General features: G+C 36.6%; 1 protein-coding gene across 1 annotated transcript; it reads right to left on the reverse strand.

The window, feature by feature from the left end:
* Positions 1 to 1,197: 1,197 nt before the first annotated feature.
* Positions 1,198 to 15,527, reverse strand: LOC100368646 (uncharacterized). The gene is made up of 12 exons (XM_085499428.1): positions 15,301 to 15,527; positions 12,715 to 12,803; positions 9,714 to 9,882; positions 9,214 to 9,368; positions 8,922 to 9,087; positions 8,366 to 8,520; positions 7,290 to 7,355; positions 6,372 to 6,485; positions 5,055 to 5,357; positions 4,270 to 4,554; positions 4,015 to 4,152; positions 1,198 to 3,783 (listed from the first exon to the last, which is right to left on the reverse strand). Exons 2-12 carry the CDS (start codon positions 12,782 to 12,784, stop codon positions 2,786 to 2,788), a joined length of 2,619 nt encoding a protein of 872 aa, XP_085355554.1. The 5' UTR covers positions 12,785 to 12,803; positions 15,301 to 15,527; the 3' UTR covers positions 1,198 to 2,785.
* Between the last annotated feature and the right edge of the window lie 756 nt (positions 15,528 to 16,283).

Raw genomic sequence — 16,283 nt, forward strand, 5'->3', positions numbered from 1 at the left:
TCACACAAAGTGTAGTGCATACTCAGATACATGAAGGGCTACCTCGATGATTGAGGTATTACATGACATAGCGCCCTCAAGATTGTTTCACTAAACACAATAAATGCAGCCAGATAAAATATATCAATAAACGCAAATGTACAACAGGTCGTTAATCCCGGATACCATCATTTGCATACTATTTGTTTAGAATACTATGCAAATTAGTTAAATACGACATTAGTTGAACACAAAAGGAGCGAAAAGACAAATCATTTAATTACATTATTTTTATTTTTATTTTATTAGCGAAGAACTTTCCATCAACAATCCTAAATTGTGTGATTATATCCCAAAGATATATTTAGATGAACTTGAAACGAATGTGACTACTGAATCGCCTTCTTCTGACTAATACTTATATTCGTGCTTTGAATTTGAAGGTCAGCTTTCAACAGACTATATAACAAGATAGATGATTTTAATATCATTAATTTCCACATCTTTGCAGCAATACCAATTTATTTCCCAGCTCATTCTGTGTCCCAGACCCTGTATAGACTTGTTAAAGAGACATTGACTTTTTTGTCAAAACTATTAAACCAAGGGTTGTGTAGAGAAAGATCATTTTAACATTCAAGTTGTATTGGAAGATATAATAAGCTTGTATCTTAACGCAATACAAATGTTATCTCAGATGACATCAATGTCTGATGTAGACACTAGGTTTCATACAGAAATCACTTGATTATGACTAAAATGATATTTGGCGAGTGTCACTAAACATTAATGCATATCATGTATACCATCTCTATTTTAAGGATATGACTTATACTCTAGTGTACTTGTCTGTTTTTGTGGATCATTTTGTCAATTGTTGTCACTCATTTTTTTTTGTGTTTTAAACTTGTAAATTTCCTATACGACTTTTGTTGAAGTATCTATGGTTAGGTATGTTAATTGAACCTTTTTAGTAAAATTTGATAGACTGTTAGGAGTACACTGACGTCAGATTCACTCAGCATTAAGCTGACACCATACAGATGTGAATGGTTCAGCATATCTGACAACAAATCTATTTCCAGAAAACGTAGACTTGGGATACTTATCACTATCTCAGTATGTGCACAAATCTTTCATATATAAATATTTGCAAATGTAGTTACTATTATAGTAAACCTTCCCAGTCGAATATATGGGGGGGACAGACAAACTGAGTTTTATACTTGAATATTTATTCAAATTACAAATACGTTGTAAAAATATGACTATATAATGTTGAAACTTAAATAAAATAATTGAAATATACATGAATAACTTGATTATGACGACATAGCAAATTGTACAATGTGTGACTTACATGAAGTAAGTGATATGGTCAAAAAGTATGAGTGTTTTCATGGTAACGTGATTTTTGTAATTTTGTTGTAAATGTTGATACTTGACAATTGGGATTAATTCTGTTTACGCTCTTTTAATATGTCTAACTCGATATTATGAAACCACTGGATGTTCGCCCAATTAGTATTGAAAAGTTCGAGCTAGCTAAATAACCCCGATGAAACCCGAATTTAGGAGACATTGTTTTCACTGGATTTCGTTTGTGTTAATTTACTTTCTTGTACAAAAAAGTCATCAGCACTTAAGCGCGTTCTCCGCGAATTCGAGTCTGGTTATTTATCTATTAATACTATTTAGAGTTTCAAATGCAAGAATGATTTGAGACCGCTCGGGGTCACCTAAATATTGTTTTCGAGTTTCAATTGCCAAGACCTAGAGTTGACGTCATATAGGTGACGCATTCCCACAATTCAAATGTCACTGACCTATTTAAATGTCGATTTACGTTTCACTATAATTTATGTTGTTAAAACTATTATTTATATACGACTGTTTACTTTCACTTTTTTTGGAAAAACTTGCACTGGAAACTTGAAATTAAGAATTATCATCCCCATATTAATTTGGAAACTGTTTACAAAAATAGAACACATTTCTTATATACATATATTGGTTCCAATTATTGTAATAAATACTAATATAAAAACATTCAACATTATCGTAATCGGTGCAACGTCTATCGTATTAATGTAAAACATTTTATTATACATGTGTTCGTGAATTGTTTAAACATACAAATGCATTTTGTATGAAGGTTTGGCCACTGTCACTTAAAGAGAGACGTATTTTAGAGACTAAACCTCACCGTTTCATATATACACATGTGGATTAAAAGACATCATTCTTTTCTCTTTTTTTTTGGTAAAAAAACAAAAAAAAATTATTGTTTTCAAAATGTTATTGGCACAATCTGTATAAGTATAGAAAAAGCGTCTTTTTAAAAATATTGGATTATTTCTAAACAATATTAAAATACTGCTTAATTGTAGTTGGTTTTCGATTTTCCCACTTTAATGTAGTCCCCTGCCCTGACGGAAACGTTCCGGTTTTGAGCTAGATCCTTAGTTAGTACTGGTTGTTGTCAGAAGCCAGGACTCGCAACGGACTTGTTTGTGCGTACATACATGCATATTTGCATTTGCGCGACTGAATATCGAAGATCGAAAATCATAGACAGTGGGACGATGCGAAATATTGAAATTAAACGATGTGTACATTAAGTATATAAATTTAAGAAGAATGCCACTACATATCAATAACATTAAATGGCGCTCCTAATGTATAAGCATTTTAAGTACACGAACTGAGATATTCAAATGACGTCATGTACACTGTTACTTTGCAAACTAATTTCATGTTCGGTATTCAAAAAACCCCAGAATACACAAATGTTCGAAACTGCAATTTAAGAATTATGGTCAGATGAATTATCTTGTATGGATGACCTGTGTCGGTCACGTGATGAACTGCTCCGTCTTTCATGTGATTCACGTGATCTGTGATGTCGACGTGGTTTGCTGTGTGATTTCCGTACTTCTTTCGTGTCGTCGTCGTGTTCAGTTGTACCGATGTCTGACTCTTCTGTTCTGTGTACTTTCATTTCAAGTTCTGCTTTTCCGCTATTAATGGGAGGCATTTTTTTAGGTTTCCGTAAACCTATATCGCTATTTTCAGGCGAAGAACTCCTACGGTGACTGGACTTCGGCCGCTTTCGGCGTTCTCCGGACTTTCTCGTTTCATCTTCGGATTCATCGTGGTGGCGGCGGCGACGGCGGTGACGATTTCTTCTCTCGGATGACTCCCTTGCACGGTCGTCGATTTCATCCACTGATCTACGGTGTCTATGTCTTCGTTCACCAGTTCTCGGTCGGTGACTTTCTGGGGTTGGCGAACGAGGCCGTAAATTGTCCTCCTCAACTTCCTTGCGCGACCGTTCGCGTCCCCTGCTCGGAGTGTGTGTCTCAGCTTGTGCATCCAAAGGCGTCTCGTACACGTGGTTTTGGGGACTATCTCGTCCAGTTTCGTTAGACTTTTCCAATAGAGTTTCCTGATCTACGCTGTTTACAACAAAATGGTCCAGTACACGGGGTTTCCCATTGTCATATGAGCGAGGACTCTTGGGTTCTGTTGGCCTGATCCTCTTTCTCTTGTGCTTCTTATGGCGTCGATGAGAATGTTTATGTTCACTTCGGTGGTAAGTAATATCCGCAGTGTTAGGTCTTCCACCTACGGGTGTGTGACTTCTAATCGCCGGTAGCTTTCCGTTCTTTTCGAGTGGAATGTCACTCTCTATCACGTAAGCAGGGTTGGCCTGTCCGCTTTTGGGCGATATAGTACCATCCAGATTACTATCAGTACTCTTTCTGACCTCTGAACTCCCGTCTTCTACAACTGGTTGATTGGCTGCGAATATAAGATTGAAAAGATTAAAGCGTGTCGTTGTTTACAAACAAGCGTCTAGCCATTAGCCTTTGCGTTTTTATACTGTCGCGCATGCGCAGATGACGACCCCACGAATATTTAACTTTACAAACCATTACCATCCCAATGCTATAAATCACAACCTTAAACGGAAATTACATGTTATTACTTTTCCAGCAATATTTTGAAAATTATTTGTGAAGTTTTACTTACATGGTATTTCTTTTTCTTTCCTCTTCTTCCACCAGAAAAAATAAAACAGTATGAGGACAAGAATGATCATTATAAATACAAAGGTCATTATGGCAGCGATTATTGCGACTGAAAGAGCGTCCAATCCTCTATGGTGTCCTGCAATATAACATATATTAAACTTTTAGAAGGAGAACAGTTTATGCTAAAATTGAAAAAAAATATCACATGACGCAATTTTTGAGTGTGATTAGATGAGAAAACACGATCACTCACCGCCAAATCTGATTATTGCAGACGCGGATTCATTTTCATGTGTATTCGTTACTTCACACGTAACCTCCGATTCGTCCATATCTTTGGTTATGTTCAGTACGTGCAGTATAGTATTGTTTTTATCAAATTTAAATCGATTATCGGTTTCGTTGATCTCCTCGCCTTCGAATCGCCAAACGTAGTCTAAGACGGGATAATGGCTGTCAACAATGCACTCAAACATTCCTTCGTCACCTGGGCGTGCATTCAGTACAGCTGGTTCGATCTCCACAATAAATTGTTTCACTGCAAAGTATCAAAAACATATATAATGTTAGAATATAACATGACTATAAAATATATACTATATAATGTATACAAAATATTTCGGCCATGAAATTACTTGGCACTTGGTTACACAACGGTTTAGGTACTAAGAAACCATTTGTAGAATGCGATCCATTTTGTAAAACATTAAAGATCACCTCTTACATATGTTGCTGTCTGGAAACGTTTATTATTTGGACATATAATTTCATTTTAAAGCGGGAGGGTCGTCACCTGCGTACGCGCGGGAATTGAGTCCCAGGCGACGATAACAACACACACTAAAAACGCAAAGGCTAATGGGTAGACGCTTGTTTGTAAACGATGACACGCTATGGTCATCTGACACATGCGCAGATGGCGACTCCCCCGCTTTAATTTCAGTATTCGAAACGTCCAGACGCCATTTTGTCTCCGGGCACAATTCTCAAGTAAGTAACATATAAGGCATTGTCCGGGAAATGTAAACTGGAACTTACATTCAAATTCTAATGGTCCGACTTGGCAAGTCTTTGGCTCTTCATACAACACGTGACTCGAGGTGCATATGAACACAGCACCGAGAAGATCCTCTGTTAGATTCAGACTTATGTATGACACAATTTCGTTCATAAACAAGGACGTGTGTGTTGGCTCAAACTTTTCACCATCTTTGCTCCACTCTATGTTAGCTATAGGTTCACCCCCTAAAGACCGGCACGCGATAGTTGCCAACTCGTCTTCAAACATATTATTGCCTGTCAACGAACACAGTGGGTATGACGATCCTGGTGCAACCGGTCCTGTTAAAAAGAATGCAAATTTTGATTTGATGAGTATTGCGCAAACCAAGGTAACGCTATGAAATTAAATTGATTATCAACTATTCAGTAAAACACAAATCATAGCATTGTTTTATTCAACCATGGTGTGGTTTAATGCAAGCAGTATCGAAGTAGTGAAAGATACTTCCACTTTGCAAACATTTACACATATACTGTGGAATACTTTATTTTCGCTGAAATTAATTTTCGCTGAAAAGGCTTTTTGGGCATTTTGTATGGAATTTATTTTCACTGATTTTTGATGAGTTTAATGTGAAATATAGAAAAAAAGTATATTCGCTGGATTTTATTTTCACAAAATCATCCCTTCAGCGAAAATAAATTCCAAGCGAAAATAAAGTATTCTACAGTAGCTGTGTGCGCAGTTTGTCCATTGTGTTTGGAAATGCTCATGGCACATATGCCGGAATCAAAGAATTCTCATAAGATTACATCTCACGTCTCTTGTTTAGAAACTGGAGCTTATCAATCCCAACTCAAATAGTAACTTTTTTCTTACTCATGGTGGACGTAAAATACACAATTCCTATGAATCGCGCCCTCTAGTAGCGGGTGCTTCTCAGAAGCCGAAATGACCTACTAGTACATGGTTGAAGGCAATGTGATTCAAATCGACAAAGTTGTTAATTTAGAATGTAGTAAAATCTCTTAAAACATAATCTTCGTTCATTGATGAGCAACCACAAAATCAAACGAATTGAACGGCGCGTGTTGCTAATTTACAACCTATAAACGCTTTATAATTAGAGGGCGCACTTTGTAGAAAATGTGTAATATCCTGGACTAGGGGATAAAGTTATGGCATCATATTTAAGCGGTAATACAAATAGGAGTATATAATTACTAGAATTAATCTGCTTTAAAACGTAAAATTATTAATAACACAGACATATCCAGTGCGTTAGGCTTGAATAGATGCTGGCATTTCACAATCCATCATGATGAAAAGAGAACAATAAATGTGTACAATACCTTGAGTAGTGGGTGGTGTTTTCGTTGATGGTTTCTGAGTTGGTGGCGCGTGTGTTGGTGCTTTAGTCGTTGGTTTACTAGTGGTTGGACGAGTAGTTTGTTGTTGTGTTGTTACTGTGACAAATATAAAAATAGATAAAAACAAGAATTCTCATAATCGTTTTTTTTTTTTTTTTTGCATTTTTTCCATACTTTTGATGAAGATCTGCGGCCAATTAAGAATTAGTTCCACAAAGTAATTATACATCAAAAATACATCAAAATGTGAAAACATTATTTTTTGCGGGAAGAAAATATATGGGTTACTGGCATTAGTAAGCTACTATTTCATTAGACAATATGCATTTTTCAAATGATCGTGTATTATTGATTTAGGCGTTTCTGTATCACTGAATGATGAAACACGTTTTATAAACTTGTTTCCGTTTTTAATTCTCAAAATAACAAATCTAAATCGAACCGAAGTTTTGGTTTGCATATTGGAGAGTTTTATTCTTGAGTGGTGCTGTCATTTAGCATACTACTCGATTCAGTCAAATGAAGCCAATGAAATGTTATTTTACACGCATGATTGTTACGGTGTATTGTTGTAAAAACAAGTTGATATGAAATAGTTGCGCAGTATATCATGACTCATACACTGGATGACGTCACAGAGTAGTTCCCATTACTGTAGGGATATTAAGGTTGAACTGTGACTACTAAATAATTGTGCACCAGCGTGAGATTGTTATTATATGACAAGTATGTTTGAATTGATTCGTTAATGCGTTTGCATGGTAACCTGGTTAATGACGAGGATGCATGTGCGCGTAAATAGACAGAAACGACTGGGTGCTGTTGAAGACATACATACATACAGACAGACAGACAGAAAAACAGATAGGTGACTTCAAATGTGACACATGTATTTCATACCTTGTGCGAGGGTAGTGACGTCAGCGAGAGTCGACGCAGCGGATGTAGTAATACTCATTGTGGTGACTGTAAGATAAAGTTTGTGATAGGGACTAGAAAGACTATCAAGTGGATAGTTATGATAAAGGGACACATAGCAGTAACTAAGTTACAAGTAGGTGGTAGAATATCAATAGACCATTTTCCGTACACTGCGAGAATCACGCGTTATGCGTGAAATCGAACGTAAAAACAGGACAAACAAAGGTCATAGCGTCGTAGTGGCGTCAAACATCGCGTGGGATTCGACAAACGCGAAAGTATTTCGGGGACATTTCCATGCTTAATAATGTGCTGTCCACGTTTGATGATAGGCAATTTCGATTAAGTGAGGGTATTCGGAAGCAATATTCCTCTGTCGAAGATCGGCCGGTCAATGTAAGCTGCGAAATAAAGAAATTCTAGTTCAAAATCAAATCGTTAGATTTTTGCGGCAGACGTTCGACGCGCGTCTTTCATGCATCTCGCGAGATCTCGCAATTGTTCGGAAAATCACCTATTATTAGACGAATATATCTACTAAATGTACTGGTGATGAGTGTGGAGCTATTGAATTTCTGTGAAGGACAAGAGAGGTTTGTTGGAATTATGTCCTTGCAGAGAAAAGCTCCAATGGGTAAAAATGGGTTGTGATGGGTGAAAAAACAACCCACTGCAAACTGATGTTGATCAGCATCTTTAAAAACGCTACGTTGTGAGTTACGTTCACAGCATCATGGAAACAATTTATTTATTTATTTATTTATTCATTCATTTGATTTAATTTGTATTTGGCGTTTTTCTTAGACTCAAGTCACAAGAAGTTCCATAACTTGAGATATGGCAATTTTGCCGAATTACTGATCTTGTCATATAAGTATGCCTATCACCTTAGTATTGAAAGAATTGGAATTATATGCATTCAAACACTATAAATCAATTACAGCCAATCAAATTCAACAACAGTCCAATGTGAGAAAAGCCTCCCGATTGGAATGCAGACAATTCGATAGAGGGTGTATGCTGTAATTTTGAAACACAATTCTGTGGTACCTTACCTGGTATTACTATTAACTGTGCCAGGTCAGACATGAGGGTGGCACTACCGTCTGAGTTGCTAACGAAGCATCTATACCCAGCATCATCGCTGATTTGTGTGTTGTTTATCTGTAAAAAATACTCCCCATTTGCATGGTCACCGATGAGTGAAAACCTGCAGGAAAAATGAAAATCAATAAGATTTATTTGTTTTGTCAAAGTTTCGTTTAATTTAAAGCGGGAGGGTCGTCACCTACGCACGCGCGAAAATTGAGTCTCATGGGATGATAACAACACACGCTAAGAACGCAAAGGCTCATGGGTAGACGTTTGTTTGTAAACAATGACACGATATGGCCACCTGACGCATGCATAGGTGACGACTCCCCGCTTTAAACAATTGTTGTTGTATACATGGAACATATGTTTGGGTGATTATGTTCTCATTATTGCAAATACATTGTAACATGATCACCATGTAACTGCGCTTATAGTTTTTGTTTCAATGTTATAATTATGCAAATTATTGGTTTTCCATCACTCTGATAGGTTGAAAAAAATACGGACTGCACTAACCTGTCAGCAAACTTGTCCTGTATAAGCATGTCAATGCTGATGAGGGCCGCGCCCTGTGACCAATATATTGTCCCCTTTTTATTTTCCACAGCGCACTGAAAAATTGTAGTTTCGCCCTCTACGACGGTTGTGTCACTCGGTTCAATTGTGAAGATTTGGGGAGGATCTGTTAAACGTTAAAAATAGAAAAGTGTAAACCGAACGAAATATACATTCCAGACATACAGACACGTGCTTAGATGCATATCAGGCTGGGAAAACATAACGACCGATTGAACAGACAAATGCATACCTGGTAACACTGTAACTAGAGATGGAGGAGAAGCAATGGCTGCGTCGCCACCATCTCCGCTAAGAATGCAATAAAAAGTTCCTGCATCTGATTCCACTAGGTCAGTAATCGTAAGGAAAAACTCTCCCTGGCTTTGATCTCCAGAAATAAAGCACCTATGCAAAAAATCATAGTTATAATAATTACGAAAATGAAAAAAAAAGCAAATCCGTTCATGGAATCTACCATAAGTGAAATGATAAAAATAATGAAACTGAATAAATCGACTACATGAGAGTAAAATTTATGTCAGATGTAACGATCAGTGTTGTACCTATGTACGCGCACTTTGTATTTGGTGTTATGATCGCCTCACTCTACTCCAGACGACAAGTTATCTGATACCTACTTCTTGACTTGTATTGAAATTGATAACAAAAACAAAATGCAGCTAAATTGAGGCGTGGACGGTCTTTACTTAATGCGATCGGAACAAGACGATTTTAACACACAATATTTACCTGTTCGGATTCCATGTTACCAGGGTGTTTTGGCTAACCACTTGACCATCCCGTATCCACAACACCGTTCCTGTTCTGTCGCTAGATGCACACTGTAATATAACAGCACCTGTGACATAGCCTGTGATTTCGCTCTGGGGAGTAATATCGAAAGTTTGCACAGCCTCACCTGCAAACAAAAACATACGTATGTTGTAAAAAGGGGCATTTTCAAGGGTGCGCCCTCTAGCGACAAAGTATTTTTATGGCGTCAAAATTATGTTCAAATAGATCGATTTCACGCACCAGTGAACTGAAGTGGGTCACACACAACAGAATGAAACAAATTTCATTTTCTGTTTTCAAAAGCCTTATTTAATAAAATTTAAAGGGTAAAAATATATCTTCTTCTGATGCTTGAAAATACAGATCTAAAACCGCATCATTTTAGTTTTACCTAGAACGAGAAGCATCATAGTGAATTTGTAGCTACAAAAGTCGCGTTGGTTTCCGTCAGGCAATTCTGTTTACTAGTATTGTAGCTACAAATGTCGCGTTGGTTCAGTTTCCGTCAGGCAATTCTGTTTACTAGTATTGTAGCTACAAATGTCGCGTTGGTTCAGTTTCCGTCAGGCAATTCTGTTTACTAGTATTGTAGCGGGTCACGACCCCGCTTCTGAAGATCGTGTATTTAGCTATGCTGCGTTTCTGAACAAGGTCATGCTGAAAGAAGAGTTTTTATGATTTAAGATCTCATCTATACTACATCTGGTAGATATGTCATCGTCTGGTAATACTACATTCGGTAGATATGTCTTCATCTGGTGTTAAAATAATATAAGATGTGTTTTCTTGGAATTTGAACTATCAATGTCATCATTTCAGACTTCATTCTGTGATCTTTTTATATATAATACATTCATGTCGTTTCTGTCTACCATTCAAAAATCTGCACATTCGTTTATTCAAGCTTATTTAGCAAAATGTGTATACTCACTAAATGAAGGTACTACTTACTCGCGAATTGAGCTAATATTTATTAAATCACCGTCGATGTGATATTCACACTGTACATCGCCACAAATACTGAATTTCACATCCCTAATTTGCATAACAACTGTAATGGCACTTCATGTTTAATCTCAATTTGCATCTGATTTCAATTGTGAGTGTTTTGTATGGGGTCAGAGTTCACCAGTGTGACAATGTTATCTGAGGTTTTGTCGATGTCATAAGTGATATGCCAAATAACCCGGATGAAAGACGATCTACATGGTGAAGTATTTGTACATTATGAAAAAACATCGCATATACAACTAACTACACACTAAAACCATTTTGGTGATCACAATATCCAATATAATAAAATACAATATAAATATTATAAATTTTATATATATAATATAAAAATAAACAGACGAATGTAAAAATTTAATAGTGATGTGAACTATTCAAATGAGTAAATACAAGTTTCGACACGTTTATTTCAGTTTATCGCAATTGTACTCATGAATATAACATTTTAGTTTGACAGGCAGTAAATTAGCATCATGATGAAGACTTTGTGAAATTGACAATGATTTGTTTATAGTCGTAAACCCGTCGAAATCATTATGTAAATGCCGCGTAAAAGATATGCAAAGATAAACTCGAATAGATAAATATTTAATTGTCACGTCTTGTTAATTATGCAAATAATATTCAAATATGCATAATAGATAGAGCTATATAACTTTAGTGTGGCGTGCGATAAACTGAATTGTCAACATATTTCCAATTTCTAGAAATTTTAGGACAAAAAAAATAGACATGGTTTCTCATTCTCAATTTTCTTTGTGTATTCATAGAGTCGCTTGTATATGCTTTGCCTTCTCAAGTCACGTGTACACCAGTTAGATTATTTCCATTTCTATGATTGTACTGTTCGTAGAGTACACAATACAGATTTGTGTAGTTTAATGACTATTAGACCTTTTGGGAATAGAATTTCTTCGAAACCTTGCTAAATTATTATTTGTAATTGCTTGTTTTAAATTCGGAAGAAAAAACTTGAGATGTCTAAACTAGTTTTTGAATTATTATTGTACTTATTTTCCAATCCAAAGCGGCCGCCAGCGTCACGGTACGGGGAAATTTCAAAGTCACTGTTTTCATGGAAATCCGTTCAGATAGCGTCCGATTATTATTTCCTTATTATCATTTGTTTGAAGGAATCGTCCACTCAGTAAAATGTCAAGAATTTGTAGTGATTTTAAAATTTCCAAATTGTTGAGTGGTTAGCGGCGTGCATCTAGGGAAATGTTCGTGATCGCCCGATCCTTCAACAATAACTTCACGGGCGTTTCGTAGCGTTAGCTAGCAGCGCTATGACCCAATGACGTAACAAAAGTATTTTTGTCTGCTACTATCATGCACTAGTGTGGCGAATTAAAGCGTAATGCGTCGATCGAAGTGACGTCGCGTGCATTGAACTTGAGCCCTATTAATCAATATTAATGCCTGCTTTTACACAGAAACTGCGGAAATGAACCAATTACCAGATGCCCCTAATTATGATCCCATTGTCACGAGAGAATTGGAAATAAATGCGATGTTTATTTGCAGGAAAATTACTATAAAATATACTACAATACATTATTGTTGGCATGGATACAAGTGTATATTTTTTTAAAAGCAATGCAGGGTTGGATAGTCCAGTGTCACGTGTCAACGTTTGTTTGTTTGTATGTCGTGCTCTACTGACTCCAAAGTACCAACTCTCGACCCTATGATTGTGAACCAAACAATATATTCTAATGCTGCACTATACCATGTCACAACACACACGATTTTTTGTAATAAATTGAATGCTCGAAACTTCATAGAAAAAACAACAACATGTATTTGTACCTACATATTTCAATCTACTTGTCTCTGAATGTTCATTTCTACTAAGAGGAAATGTACGTTGGTTTGCAGTGCCGCGTTTGAATAAGTGGACGTCAAATTAAATGAATCTGATATGCAAGGTATAGTTACTCACCGAATCTCACTATGGCGATCGCCATAACAACGATAACGACAATTCTTGGCATGACTTCAAGAGTTTGCATGATTCTAATTTACATAAGTCTGCAAGAAAGTAAAAAAAGGTCACTGAGGTCATTGCTTTATTTGTGTTTTAAACAATATGTCCCTGGTCTGCGACCTTGGATGAAAGGCCAGTCGATTTTAAAGTCCTTGTTCAATGAAATATTGATTTCAGTTTAACGCTTTGGTTTACTGAGGTCATCAGAAGCATAAACTGCGCATGCCATATTTCCAGGGTCGCATGTGTCAGGTAAAGATGTCACTTACTGTGGCACTTGAATTCAACATAAGGCCATTATGACATCGTATATTACATAAATCACTGCGCATGCAAGAAAAATATACAGATAAGACAGCGCTAACAAAAATCCACCCCCATGCTTTTATACAGGTGACCCCTAACACTCCAGTGCAGCGATTAATTGTGATATTAACGGGCAACATCTTCTTAATTTACAAAACTTGTGACATATATTTTCTGTACAATAACGGAGTCATTGCGAAGCTATTTACTAGATTGTGTCTAACAATCTGACCAATCAGAGAGCAGCTCTTATGACAGGTCTTTCAAAACTTTGCCTTGTATATATGCTTCAACTCAACAGCAGTATTGTACAAATCTTTTGAATTCTACGTCATACTTTATTTTCTTGAATTGTGAAGTAAAAATAAACGACATATGCTTAAAACATGATAGCATTTGGCTACGGTTTGTACACTTCCTGACTCAGGATTTAATAAATTACAATGCGACGGTGCTACACATACCTCCTGGCTTCAAACGGTTTGCTAACACGCCACGTGACTCGTGACGTACACAATAAAAGCCAATTCCCATAACAGATTAATCTGTTCATTTACAACGGTGGAGCAAGGGGTAAATTACTCGGAAACCTGTAAAACCCCGGAATACTACTGTTTATATGTGTGTTTGATTTCCATTGTAATCGTTAACTCAATTGGTAAAATAGTTGTAAGATTGGGCTTATAAGGAGATGTCATTCTACAAAGTGACAACACTAAACAATAATGTCACGTGAGACATAGGGTTTGAGACATAGAATTATTCAAGTTGTAAGGGAGAAATTGGGAGAATTCCTACTAATTTTTTTGGATGAATTTTTATGTCAATCGTTTTTGCCACGAATTGATCCAAACAATAATATCGCAATTATATTTATTTAAAATACGAAATTTAATTGATATTTAGGATTTAAAATTCAATAATTGGTATTATGCCAAATGTCAAGGTGGAATAAATACTAGTATACGTATGGTAACCGTTAATGGGTTTGCATAATCTCATCTCAGTAGTGGCGTTGTTTTTATTCCACGGGGTATTATGAATTGACTTGTGAGCAGAAAGGACGAGTACATGGTGCACGTGATTTTATCGATTTTCAAGCAGATAATATGAACGAGAAAACACGACTAATGTTACGTGTCAATTTGTTCACTAGGAGTAAGACATTTAACGGTGTGACAATTTTATTGCCAAATGTAGCAGACAAAAAATTGAAAATTGCTTATCTGATATGCGAATTTATTTTTAAATTATATTCTCCGTGAAATGCGATTTTTATTTACGCCAGTGTATGTTTGTATTCTCAATGATTTTGTTGATTTTACAGAGAGTGGTTTAATCAAGCCACGGAAAATATGACAGCCGAAATGAAATGGCCGTCTGCATTGTTATCGAACAATACCCGAAGGACTCCTGATGAATGGGTTTAATTTATTCCCTTCACTGTGGGTGCACTGAGAACAAGCACTCGCATATGTATTGTTGTCTAACGGTTGGAATTCCTGTCCAACTAAAAACCTCATTCTAAAAGTGATCAACTAAAATACTAATTGCTCGCGGTAATTGAAGACGGTGAGCACAAATTAGTGATAACTGACAGATGTTGGAAATAAACAACACGCACGTACGGTATTTGTGTATAATTCTCCACACCATACGTTAAGTATCGACGGGAAAATTAAAAACCGTCGGTGTATTAAACACAGATTCTTGTTCATATTATAAATATTATAATTTCTGTTGTTGACAAAAATAAAAATCGAAGGACGCTCAGTAAGAACATCGCTCACGGCAAATCTTCAACGAGCGGAGCCATTCTCTCGTATCGATAATCGATGTACTGGCGATTATCCACGGTATAAACTTCCATGGTTAAATCCGAGTACGTAGCAGCACGGAGGTGAAATTAAACTGATTTTTCCGATGCTATATATATTATACGGTTGGGTAATAACATAGTTTTTAAGTTTCAGCGGTTTAGGTTATTGCCTCTGATTTATTCATTCATTGTTACCGACACGCCATGAATGCGTCAGATCAGCCCAGCCATAACACTAGTGTCTTCCTGTCATTGACAGCGGCTTCTATTTACCGATATACCCTGTACGTTAAACACGTGATGAAATAGAAAGTATATCGAGGAAATGAAAACCGTGAAAAGCTAATGAAAACAACAAACATCGCGACAGGAATATTCCCTGGAAGCCCTATATGAGGTATGATCGGGGTACTTACCGTGTGTTTGCTGAAAATAACCGTTGAAACCTTAGTCACCTTCACTTTCGCCGATCGTAAATCACACGTTTTGCCGGCGAATACGAGATACCCGTCGTTGTTCAATAAAGAGATCGATTCCTAACACACTTACACACGATAAGACATCGCCTCGTGCGATCAATATGTCCCGGTGTCTCCTGTATACTGAGAGCTCAGGTATGGCATTCCAGGGTTTTTAATAGCGAAGATGTTTGAAAGTTTATATGACCTCACTAGCCACACCCACGCATGCGCACTACAGGCCAATCATACACCCTTTTACATGGCGTAGCCATGGGTACATTTGTGTTTATTTCTGTTTACCGTCTTAGAGCATCGATGAGTTACCGAGTGCACATCAATCAAGACACACCCTTTCGTTATTAATGTTATACACAAAACATACACCGTGTGTCATACAGAATAAAGGATTCACACAGACCAACGACTCACCGCTTATCACTCTCAGTTGCACCTCATATCTGAATGTAAAAGAAATCACACTATCAGACGATAATGTTATTGTTTACTGCGAACAAGTGAACAATCTCACTTTTGTGTGTGTTTGCGTAGTGAACAATACTTTTCTGAGTGATTTATTTCAAACAAAAATTCAATCAAATCAGATTTTTAAAAATAACACCAAAAGCATTAATTATAAACTAACATTAATTCTAAACTAATAAAATAAGCGCTGTATATGAATATATAACTCAACGAATTGGCATTAATTCAAACACCGCCGCCACCGACGGTTTGTGTCAATGCTACTTTATGCCCGTGGTATATGCCTGCCCCGGCCGTCCGTCAAGCTACAAGTCAGTATTGTCAAACATTCTATTTTTTGTCTCAAAATCAAAACACAGCACCAAGGCAAATTTGAGCCATGTAGATCATGATACCTATATAATTTAGGCTGAACTAATTACACTTCCACATTTTTTTCAGCAAGCAAACAGGGA

Source organism: Saccoglossus kowalevskii, chromosome 5, assembly GCF_978046115.1.
Source record: "Saccoglossus kowalevskii chromosome 5, keSacKowa6.1, whole genome shotgun sequence".
In the NCBI taxonomy this organism is placed as follows: Eukaryota; Metazoa; Hemichordata; class Enteropneusta; family Harrimaniidae; genus Saccoglossus; species Saccoglossus kowalevskii.

What these genes read in the sequence shown, in the direction of transcription:
- LOC100368646 (XM_085499428.1), bottom strand. Translation starts at nt 12,784, where the DNA reads ATGCAAACTCTTGAAGTCATGCCAAGAATTGTCGTTATCGTTGTTATG. An exon ending in GATCGCCATAGTGAGATTCG is followed by an intron (nt 9,883 to 12,714) that starts GTGAGTAACTAT and finishes TTTTGTTTGCAG; the next exon opens with GTGAGGCTGTGCAAACTTTC. An exon ending in CGGACCATTAGAATTTGAAT is followed by an intron (nt 4,555 to 5,054) that starts GTAAGTTCCAGT and finishes GATACTTTGCAG; the next exon opens with TGAAACAATTTATTGTGGAG.